Genomic DNA, 12,400 nt, shown 5'->3' with positions numbered 1-12,400 from the left:
CTGGGTCCTAGTAGATGGTAGGCTCAGCAATGGCATGCAATGCCAAGCTGCTGCTAACAAAGCAAACAGAATATTGGCCTGCATTAAAAAGGGGATCAACTCCAGAGATAAAATGATAATTCTCCCACTCTACAAGACTCTGGTCCGGCCGCACCTAGAATATGCTGTCCAGTTCTGGGCACCAGTTCTCAGGAAGGATGTACTGGAAATGGAGCGAGTACAAAGAAGGGCAACAAAGCTAATAAAGAGAGTTTATAGATAGGGGCAAGTGGCACTACCTGTGTTGGATACCTAGTTGCATATATAATCTCTCCTAGGTGCGCAAATGTGCACTCCACCCTATCTATAAACTCGCTTTAACATATCTCACCCCTTTGAGGGTGCGTAAAAAGGGGGGGCTGCAAGCCTCGGTCCGTGAGCGCGGAAACCTTTCCTATAAAGCTAATAAAGAGTCTGGGGGATATTAGCTATGAGAAAAGGTTGCGAGCACTGAACTTATTCTCTCTGGAGAAGAGACGCTTGAGAGGGGATATGATTTAAATTTACAAATACCGTACTGGTGACCCCACAATAGGGTCTTTTTCGCGGAAGGGAGTTTAACAAGAAAAGAGGTTTAACCTTAACCACTTCATTACCAGGCACTTACACCCCCTTCCTGCCCAAGCCACCGATCGCCGCGATGCGCGCCCCCACGGGGGCGCGGCGGCTGTTATCCTGCTGGATGTCATATGACGCCCAGTCAGGGTAACTGAACCACCGCCTGGCCGTCATTCTGCTATAGGCCGGGCGGCAAGTGGTTAAACTACGTAGAGGGTTATTTACTGTAAGAGCGGCAAGGATGTGGAATTCCCTTCCACAGGCGGTGGTCTCAGATAGGGAACATCGATAATTTCAAAAAACTATTAGATAAGCACCTGAACGACCGCAACATACAGGAATATACAATGTAATACTGACATACTCACACACATAGGTTGGACTTTTTTCAACCTCACCTACTATGTAACTATGTCACCCCTCTGCTCACTGTACTCAATCAGCATGTTCTTTGTCAATGCATTTATATGTAGTGTACCTGATTGACTTTCAGTCCTGCCCCATCTTTTCCAAGCCTGAGTTCTGCCCTTTAGGGCGTTGCAAGCACCTGATACCAAGTCAAATTCAGGTACTTACACTAGCTACATTTTTACATTTGATAAATTTAATAAATACAACTTGATAGATTTCTATTTGGAGTTATATATAAATATAATACTAAATATTACCAGCTCCAGAATTAACACCAAAACCCATTCATGCAAAATACAAATATGCAGCTTTTATAAATAAAAGATCAAGTTACAACATTCCACACAACTGCTTATACAGTGTACAGATTTATTATACACATATAATGCTGTTTTACCATCTCTAACATGAAAATCCAACAATACACACCTTCAGCTATGCAACCTGAACAAATGACACCTTTCCCTTATTTCATGGCACCATTGGAAGGATTATTTAAATAAAACAGGGTGTTTTCACAAGCTTTCACACAAGCTGTTTTAGAAGCGTATTACAAGAATTTTACAGCTTCAGGCATTTTTGTTTAGCAAATAGAAAGCACTAGGGGGAGGAGAGGGAGAGGAAATTACGGATAGAGAGCTGCTATTTTAGAAAAGAACGCTGGTAAAACGCTCAAGTCAGGCTTTTCTATTGAAGGCTATGGGGCCAAAAACATTTATAATCTGCCAAAAAGAAGCTCATGTACTTTTTTGAACTTCAGGCATTTTGCTTCAAGTGACAGAATGCTCAGATGGGAACAGGGGCCATTGAAATTAATAGGATTTGGCTTGTTGAGTGTCTTAAAGCTACAAGCAGAAAATCGCTCAGGTGGGAATGGCGCCTTAAGTGATTGAGTTACTTCAGTGGCTATTAGTGGCAGCAGGGGCGCTGCGCCCCTAATCCATGTGCCCGGCCTCTAATCTACATGCAGGGCACCAGACGCATGGATTTTTTTTTATTTTGAGCACATGATTAGAATGTCCACTAATGTCCAATCAGGATCAGGAAGCAGGTCCTGAGACCCGATTGGCCAGGGAGTCTTAGGACTCCAGGCCAATCGGGTCTCAGGACCCACTTCCTGTTCGGCCGGGAGGAGAAGCAACGGTCCCTCTGCAAGCACACACTCGGCACCGTCGTCCTAGCAGAGCCCATAGCTCCAACGAGCGGGTCTGTAACGAGAGTTGCCCGGGAGGGCAGAGACTCAACGGAGGCAGATTGCAGATGGGAGGAAGAGCGGGAGCCGGTGCAGAGAGCAGGGAGCACTGTGAGTACAGAGGCTTGCCTGGTAGGAGAGAGGGGGTGGTGGAGTTATGTGCGAGTGAGGGGGGCAGGTTTGTTTGCTGCCCCACCAAAATATTGAGCAACAGCCACCACTGCTGGCTATAGATTTAGGGGTTCCAGGCACCCATTAGAACCAAAGGAGCTGTTGGAATAAGTGTCAAACATCTTCTACAGAACAAGTCCAGTTGAATGTGACATATTACTATTAGCTAATGAAATATTCAATGCTACTGTGGAACAAATCAAGATTACCTGCTCCAGACATCGCTTCCCAATTCATTCCTGTAAAGTACAGATATACAGCTTTGATAAAAAGGTCTAATAATCAGGACCACATTTATACTTTCTGTCCCACTAGGCCAACATCTGTGCCACTTCACTCATACCCCACTTGACTGGCTAGTCTTGGTGTCACAATATCAGACATCATAGACAGTGAAGGCACACCAAGGCTGTCAGGCTCGATTCACATCTATGCATGTTGCTTTTGAGCGTTTCTGCAGTGTTTTTTGTGGTGCTTGCCGCGTTTTTGAACAGAGTTTTTACAGCGTTTTTGCCGTGTTTTTGTCGCGTTTTGCGTTTTTTTTTTTTACAGTTTAAATTATACTGTATACAGTGTAAAAAAAAAAAAATACAAAAAACGCGTCAAAAATGCTGTACTGTTAAATTGCTGTAAATACGCTGTACTTGCGTTTTTGATGCTGGTCCATTGAATTCTATTACGTGCAAAACGCTGCATTTTGCATGAAAAAAAGTCCCTGAACCTTTCCAAAAATGCAGAGGCACAAAAATGCATTGATGTGAACATGTTCCATAGGAACCCATGTTAAAAAATTCCCATGCATTTCTGCAAAATACATCAAAAAACGCATTAGTGTGAATGGAGCCTCAGGGGTAGAGGGATTGAGACAGATTCATCACTCTACACACAAAGGAGTAAAAAGAAACTGTCACAAATCTCTACTAGCAAGTTCTACTACAAATACACAACAAACTATTTCAGCAACAAAAAATGCACACATTTTGCAGAGCTATCAACAATAAGGACCCAGCCAGATTGCATGGACAGGCAGTTCAGCAGTCTGGAACCTTTTTACCATGTGTTCAATAAGTTAAAAGCTAACTTGTAATTTATTACCTGTTTGTGATGGTGCATCCAATTGCTTTCCTGGTAAAAGTATAAAAGTTGTATGATCATGACATTCTAAATGTATTTTTGAACTAATAATTAATAACAAGATGACCTAAGTCACCAATTAACAAATACGCATTAATAAGTGTGCGCTAAACCGAAACAGACCACTCTGGTATAAATAGGCGCTGAAGCTGGCTATAGATGGATCAAAATTCCTGCTGAACCGGCAAAATTTTGATCGATCTATGGCCATTCTCACTCCAGAAAAGTTGATCTAACGATCAACTTCTCTTCAACGGGAATATAGGAAAATTTTCACTCGATCAGCTTATCAATCGGCTGCAGCGCTGATCAGTGTATTCTGACAGTGGAGGAGATGGGCTGTCAGAATACAACAGTGCTGCAGGGAGGATTCCTCCATCCAACTCGTTTGTGCGGATAAGAGAATCTGTTCAGGTTTTTTTGACCAGTTGGCTGACTGATCACAAAAAATGTTGGCAATGTGAGTGCAGCAATCTCCTTTGCTGATGTACTGTGTTCTGACAGTGGGACTGCTCCCACGCCAGAACACACCGATCAGTGCTTACAGTCATTGGCTGCAAGCACTGATCGGATGCTGGTTTTCCATCATGCCCGTTCAATAAAAGTTGGTCATTAGACCAGCTTCTGCCAGACAGGCTGCTCTACACACGGGCTGAATGTCAGGCGGTTTCTCTTGAAGCTGTTGATATCAACCGATATTTGGCACATGTGTACCAGCTATTAGTATTAAAGATCAGATGTTATAGCCACACAAGACACACCACAGATGGAGGGCAGAGAGGCCGAAAAATACAAGTTTCTCCATTTCTATCAGTACTCGCAAAATCAACAACTAGAAGAGTGGGGAAAATTGTCAACCTAGTTTGATGGCAGTTAAGTTCAAGGTGTACACACCAACAGTTGATGAACTGCACATACATAGTAAACTATTCCAGCAACAAAATAAACAAACTGTGCCTCTAGAACCATCAGTAATGAGGACTTGCAGAATTGTTTTGGCAGGCAGGGTGGCAATCTGGAACCGTAGAAGAGTGGGGAAAATTGTCATCTTAATCTGATAGCAGTTCAGTTCAAAGTTTACAGACCTAGAGTGGATGAACTACAAATACATTGTAAACTATTCCAGCAACAAAAATGCACAAACTGTGCCCCTAGGGCCATCACTGGATTGTAAGAGGCTGATACCAAGTCAAATTCAGATACTTCTACTTTAAAAGTAAAAATACAGTTAGTATAATTCCAGCCAAACCTAACTAGTATTAAAAATGCTCCCTCCCTTCTCCTAACACCTATGACACATGATCCCCTGTGTCTGCCGGTGGCGGCTACAAGGGAGGGGAAAGAGCTCTCAACAGCGACTGGGAATTCTGGAAGCGAAGAAATAACCCATAGCTCCCATTTCCTGGCTATTGTTGAGTGTTCCCTCCTCTTTCCTGAAACCACCACTGGTTGACACAGAGGAGCCAGATCACATGACCGGACCAGAGCGAGCTGAAAATAGGTAAGTATACCAATTTCTTTTACACAAGTTAGTCAGAATAGGTGTTAGGAGGGTGGCGGGGACATTTTTAAAACGAATTAGTGTCACAAATGTCACATCTACCCCAACACAGGTGGCTACTGTGTGCTTCACCTGTAGCAGCCCCCTTTCCCCTAAGACAAGCAGGCCTACCGGTACTTGGTTGCCCCCCCGGCCTTATACACAATACTATAGGGTCTGGCTACCACGCCAGGGCAGATGCGAACTGAGCAAAGCAAACAGGTACTTGCAGTTTAGCAGACAGATAATGTGGTTCAAAGGCAGTTCAGGTAATAAGGCAGGCTGCGTTCAGGGGATAATCAAGTATCCGTTCCAGGTAAAAGGCATGCTGAGTTCAGGGGATAGTCCAGTATCCAATCCGGGTCATACACAGGAGATCCAACAGCAAGCAAGGCAGACTAACGGGAGGCTTGATATAGAACAATGCAGGTAAGTCTGTCTATATCACAAGCAACGGATAGAGTGTTCGGCTTGCTTATATCAGGTGACTGATCAGATCAATCATCTTGCAGGTGAACACAGACAGGGGAAAGGCAACAGCCAACACCCGGGGGCTGGAATGAGGAACATGGACACTAAGTGATCATGACATTAGGCTTTGGTTGGAATTCTACTTTATTACATTTAATGAAGACAACTTGGAGTTCAGCTTTAAATCCATTACTGTAGATTTCTCATTTGAATCATATATAAAATAAAGAACTAAATAATAAATAAAAAAATGATTACCTGCTCCAGGCATTGTTCCCCAATTTCCTGTAAAGCACAAACAGCTTTGAGTCTAATAATTGGAGCCACATTCCTACTTTCTGTCCCACTAAACCAATAGCCTTGGGTCGCTTTCCTCCTTGATTGGCTAGTCTTGTTATAACATTAACAACATCAGATGTCATAGTCAGAGGAGGCACACTAATGCCCTGTACACGTGGTCGGACATTGATCGGACATTCCGACAACAAAATCCTTAGTTTTTTTCCAACGGATGTTGGCTCAAACTTGTCTTGCATACACATGGTCACACAAAGTTGGTCGAAAATTCCAAACGTCAAGAACGCGGTGACGTACAACACGTACGACGAGCCGAGAAAAATGAAATTCAATAGCCAGTGCTGCTCTTCTGCTTGATTCCGGGCATGTGTGGCATTTTGTACGTCGGAATTGTGTACACACGATCGGAATCTCCGACAACGGATTTTGTTGCCGGAAAATTTTATAGCAAACTCTCAAACTTTGTGTGTCGGAAATTCCTATGGAAAATGTGTGATGGAGCCTACACATGGTCAGGATTTCCGACAACAAGGTCCTATCACACATTTTCCATCGGAAAATCCTATCGTGTGTACAGGGCATAAGGCTAGGGGTAGTAGGGTTGAGAAAGACAGGTTGCTCACTCTGCACACAGAAACTATCCCCCAATTCTACTAGCAGTTCAGTTTTAAATGTGCGGACCTAGAGAAAATGCACAAACTTGAACTTTTTACCATGTGGTCATTAGGTAAAAAGCTGAGTTGTAATTTATTACCTGTTTGTGAGGTTGCATCAAATTGCGTTCCTGGTAAAAGTATTAAAGCTGTATGATCATGACATTCCAAATGTATATTTGATGTAATAATTAATAACAAGGCGACCAAAAGCGCATTATTAATAATTAACAGTAATTAAAACATTCAGTTGGGTTTTAACAGTGGGCACTTTAAACCATTCCAAATAAATTAAATATAATCAATTACTGTAGATTTGTTTACATTGGAATAATATGTAGTTTTAATTGTAAAAGTACAAAAGAAAATATTACCTGCTCCAAAGTTTGCACCCATATTCATTCCTGTAATATACAAATATGCATTGCAAATGGTTTTTACAATATTTCATACAGCTGCTTATACATTGTAAAAGATAACTAAAACAAAGTTATTACCTCCTCCAGAGATCATATCCCAGTTGCCGGTAAAATACAAATATGCAGATTTGAGAAAATGTTCTTTTGTACCCAGAGCTGGATTTATACTTCCTGGCCCTCTAGTCCAACTAACCTATGCTTCCCTCTTATTCCATGCGTTTGGTTAGTCTCACTATCAAATCAAAAAGAAGACATTGTAGCCACAGAAGGCTCACTAAGGCTGGGGGGGGGGGGGGGGGGGCAGAGAGGCTGGGAGAGGCAGGTTGCTCAATCTGTCTGATCCTGGGAATGGGTGCACCAGACCCGTATTACAGACTGGACAGTAAAAGAAAAGCAGCAGACTGATGATGTCATCCATCTGCTCACTGTGCTCTCTCCTCATATCAGCATGTCATTGATCAGCACGTTTGCATGGAGTACACTTGATTGGCTTTTAGTCCAGCCCATTCCTCTTCAAGCCTGAGTGCTGCCATATAAGGGATTGGAAGGTGCTGATACCAAGTCAAATACAGCTACTTACGCTAACTACATGCTCAAGCATGTGTGGCAGCAACCAGGTGAGGAGTACAAAGACAAGTATGTCTTGCCTACAGTCAAGCATGGTGGTGGGAGTTTCATGGTCTGGGGCTATATGAGCGCTGCCGTCACTGGGGAGCTACAGTTCATTGAGGGAACCATGAATGCCAACATGTACTGTGACATACTGAAGCAGAGCATGATCCCCTCCCTTCAGAGAATGGGCCGCCGGGCAGTATTCCAACATGATTATGACCCCAAACACACCTCAAGACGACCACTGCCTTGCTAAAGAAGCTGAGGGTAAAGGTGACGGACTGGCCACACATGTCTTCAGACCTAAACCCTATCAAGCATCTGTGGGGCATCCTCAAACGGAAGGTGGAGGAGCGCAAGGTCTCTAACATCCACCAGCTCTGTGATGTCGTCATGGAGTGACAACCTGTGAAGCTCGGTTGAACGCCATGCCGAAGAGCGTTAAGGCAGTACTGGAATAAAAAAATGGTGGCCACACAAAATATTGACACTTTGGGCCCAATTTGGACATTTTCACTTAGGGGTGTACTCACTTTTGTTGTCAGTGGTTTAGACATTAATGGCTGTGTGTTGAGTTATTTTGAGGGGACAGCAAATTTACACCGTTATACAAGCTGTACACTCACTACTTTATATTGTAGCATCATTTCTTCAGTGTTGTCACATAGATATAATAAAATATTTACAAAAATGTGAGGGGTGCACTCACTTTTGTGAGATACTGTACTTACAGCAGATTTCGTTATGCTCTGGTTCACCTCAGTGATGACTGTTCTGTTTGGACAAAGCTTTGATGCTTTTAAGTAAAAAGTCAAAAATTCACCAATAAACCCTGCCTCCCAACATACCCACTGGCCCATCCCTCTTATCTGCCTCAATGGCCAATATAAATATGTGGAAGGAGGGAGGTGAACATTCTTCACTAGTATGAGGAAATTCTGAAGCTTTTCAGATCAGAACACTGTCAGAATTTGGGGAACTGGAGGATATCGAATGCTGTCATGGTAAGTTCCACTGAGTGTTTGCATTTCATACTTGTCAGCAGGCTTTAGCATTCTTAAAGTGACTGTAAGTCTAGAAAGACATTGGAGATGTACCTCACACTGATCATGTTTTTCTGTAACTTTCTTAAACTTCTATATTTGTCAGAATGGCTCATACATTCCTTTTACATTCCTTTTATAACGTATGTGTTCAGTGAGCAAATATCAAATATTACCTGGTGGAATTTGTTGTTGTAAGGATGCATCCAATGGTATTCCTGGAAGAAGTAAGAAAATGGTCATGGCATTTCAAAATGTAGCAATTTTATATTTACATTTTTCACAAACAATTTATTCTAATGTAATTTTTACAAAGCCACATATTTATTTTGCAATTAAAAAAAAAAAATTATAAGATGTTTTCTAAAAATCTGTGTGCTTTTTATTTAAAGGTCAGAACATGTGCAGCTGAATGTGACTAACTACTACTAGATGATGGCAAGATCACCTAAATTGTGGAAAAAAAAAGAAGCTAATTATAACCCACTCACTCCAGATATTATACAGATTATACCCCACATCATTACAGTACAAATATAGAGTTTTGATATCCTATACCTAGGGCTAAATTTATACTTCCTGTCCTCTCTTGTCCAACAGTCCTGTATTGCCTCCTTATACCCTACTTGACCTAATATCACACCAAGACGATCAAACATCATAGCCTTAGATGGCACACTAGAAGGCGCACTAAGGCTGGAGGCAGAGAGGCTGGAAGAGGCAGGTTGCTCATTCTGACAGATTCCAGGAATGTCTGCAGCAGAACTGTGTTACCAATACTTTCACTTCCAAGTCACTGGGATGGCAGCTGTCATCTCAATGACCTGGAAGTGGGAGGATCGGTCAAACTTCCTGTGGCTGCAAGACACCTCTCTGCATAAATTTAGTGAGTAGGTCTGCTGCAGGCATTCCATCACATGGCACAGCCTAACCCCAGCTGCTGACCCCAGTGAAAGGGGTCATCTGGACTGGAACTGGGTTACAGGTGAGCTACCATTATATCACACTTCATGCATTTCAAAAACTAGAAGAGTGGAAAAATTGTCACATTCAGCTGGTAGCAGCTCAGTTCAAAGTGTATAGACCTACAGTGGATGCACTGCAAATACACAGTAAGCTAATCAAAGCAACAAAAATGCACAAACTGTGCCCCTAAGGCCATCAGCAATGAGTGCCTGCAGGATTGCTTTGTCAGGCAGAATTGACGTTTAGAACCTTTCTCTATATCTGCGAATGTGCTGGTTCCATATATCCAGTTTCCGAAATATAATGCCGTGTACACCCGGTCGGACTTTCTGACAACAAGCTCACATCCAACATTTCCCGTTGGAAAATACGACCGTGTGTACGCGGCATTAGAGTGGTGTTGGGTTAGTGACCAGCACATCTCCCCAGCCCTTTACCTGTTCAGACTCCAGATCTCTTGTTTTTTTCAAAGTCAGCTCAGTTAGAGGTAATGCTGTGTCTGACACTCTTTTCTGGCACCTTTTGAAGAAACTATTTTTAAGAATACAGAAAGCTGTATTTTGGTGCATGGGAGAATACAATTTGTGCGCCACTATGGACATGACGCACGGCATCTCCAATTCAATATTAACAGAAGATGGAGGTGCCAATATTATGGGGTGATGTGAGAACGTTTAGTAACAACTGCCCAACTAACAAATATGCCAAAAATAGAATGAGAAAGCAACTTTTTCAGAGAAAGCCTGCTGTGCCTGCAAGTACGTTTAGAACTGCGTGAGATCAATGAAAGCAGTGCACATGAGTTTGTTTACTGCTGGATTATGGTGTGGGGTTGTTTTTCCAGGGGTTGGGCTTGGCCCCTTAGTTCCAGTGAAGGGAACTCCTAAGGCGTCAGCATATTAAGACATTTTGGACAATTTCATGCTCCCAACTTTGTGGGAACAGTTTGGGGATAGCCCCTTCTTGTTCCAACATGACTGTGCACCTGAGTCCTGACCTCAAGCCGATAGAACACCTTTGGGATGAATTAGAGCAGAGACTGCGAGCCAGGCCTTCTTGTCCACATTAGTACCTGACCTCACAAAACAAGGAGTTCACCAAAAACAGATGTGGTATTTTGTATACAGTATCTCATGCAGTGGACTGCAGATAAGAGTGAGTAATATTCTTGGCAAAAGCTCAAACTCCAACCCTCAGTATTAGCTGGTCACAGGTAGTATTCCATGGTACAGAAACAGACCCACAGGAACAAGTATGGTATCTTGTATATATTATCTCGTGCAGTGGAGTGCAGATAAGGATAAGTAATATTGTTGACAAAAGCTCAAACTCCAACCCTCAATATTAGCTGGTCACAGGTAGTATTCCACAGTTTAGGAGACCGTTATAACGCAGGGTGAAAATTGACTTTACTTCTGTAGCATCAATTTACCAACTCCACTTACAGTGACTGTAAAAGGGTTAATTTTTTTTTTTTTTAAATAACAAACATCTCATGCTTACCTCCACTGTGCAGCTCGTTTTGCACAGAGTGGCCCCGAACCTGCTCCTCTGGGGTCCCCCAGCGGTTCCTCCCCACATCAGATAACCTCCTAGGAGAAGCACTCTCCAGGGGGATCACCTTGCTGGCACGCTCCCGAGTCCAGCATTTGGCGTCCATAGAGGCGCCCGCGTCATTGGATTTGAATTGACAGCAGCAGGAGCCAATGGCTGCGCTGCTATCAATCTATCCAATCAAGAGCTGGGACCTCGTGGAGAGAGGGAGAGCATGTCACTGCCGACAGAATTACGGAGCTCAGGTAAGTAAAACAAAGGGCTGGGGGGCCGGTGACTGCCAGGTGTTTTTTCACCTTAATGTATAGGATGCATTAAGGTGAAAAAACAAAAAGGTTTACAACCCCTTTAAGTAAGTGTATGCAGAAAATTCAAACATAGGAAGCCATGTTAGAAATGTAGTACACTCACTCCACTTGGGTCATTAGATATAGTATTCAGCCCAGATATGGTGTTGCAACATAACCCATTGCAAATAAGTAGTTGCAGATAAGTATATGTAGCGCTTGGTTGCTACTATAACCAACATCCACCATGTCACCCTGCTGCCAGACCTCCATCTGTCACTTCTGAGACAATGAACAGTCATTTTGCGTTGTTTTTGTTTTGTCTTTTGGGGAATACAACTCGGTTGGGGGAAAGGAAATATGGGATGCCCATAGAACAATTGCTTTGCCATCATATTTAAGAATTAGAACAAAAGGTTGTGCCGTGAAGTACTGATGTGCACATAATATCTACAAGCGCTTCCCCTGCATAACACCATGCCGACTATTTCTCCTCCTCTGCGTATCTCCTGCAGATTGTTGCTCCCAGGACTTCCACCCTCCTGCACAAGCTTCCACTGTAGATCATTATTCTTCCTGTCACATCATCCTCTTTTGACAAAAGAGACCACTCTGAACTGTCTCAGTTGCTGGCTAGAATTGGTTGCACTGTTACTAGGCCAGAGGTCTGCAGTACCTCTCCCGGCGGCCTAGTAATTTAGTAGTATGTGCTGATTGGTGGACTACTGCTCCCAGCTAGTCCAGCCTGCAAATCCTGTGCCCTCACGATTTGACACTCTCCCCACAGTCTCTCCTCTGGCCTCGCACCCAGCTCCCCTGGCATGCCTCATCACGAACTCCACTGTGGTCCACTCACCGATCCTCTCCTGCCCCGAGTCCACGATGGAGAACTCTAACTGGACATATGTTCCGGCAGCTTCTCCAACCCCTCTGTTCCAGAACACTTCATCCATGACCGTGTAAAGATGAAGCTCCTTCCCAGCTCTCCTGGGCTCCTCCGCTAGGCCTTGCACCCCCCCAGATGGGGATGGGTCCCCTGCTGCTGCCTAGTAC

General features: G+C 43.4%; 1 protein-coding gene across 1 annotated transcript in view; it reads right to left on the bottom strand.

The window, feature by feature from the left end:
- Positions 1-12,400, bottom strand: part of LOC141102974 (uncharacterized) — a 248,270-nt gene that overhangs the window by 57,266 nt on the left and 178,604 nt on the right. Inside the window, exons 35-39 of the mRNA XM_073592043.1 lie at positions 8,717-8,758; positions 6,841-6,870; positions 5,775-5,801; positions 3,467-3,496; positions 2,581-2,610 (exon numbers count right to left, since the gene is read on the bottom strand). Coding sequence (XP_073448144.1) covers positions 2,581-2,610; positions 3,467-3,496; positions 5,775-5,801; positions 6,841-6,870; positions 8,717-8,758 — 159 coding nt within the window. The remainder of the gene's footprint in view (positions 1-2,580; positions 2,611-3,466; positions 3,497-5,774; positions 5,802-6,840; positions 6,871-8,716; positions 8,759-12,400) is intronic.

The sequence above is a fragment of the Aquarana catesbeiana genome, linkage group LG07 (genome assembly GCF_042186555.1).
Source record: "Aquarana catesbeiana isolate 2022-GZ linkage group LG07, ASM4218655v1, whole genome shotgun sequence".
Taxonomy (NCBI): domain Eukaryota; kingdom Metazoa; phylum Chordata; class Amphibia; order Anura; family Ranidae; genus Aquarana; species Aquarana catesbeiana.
Note: the sequence above shows the minus strand (reverse complement) of the source record. Positions and strands in the feature narration are given on the sequence as shown.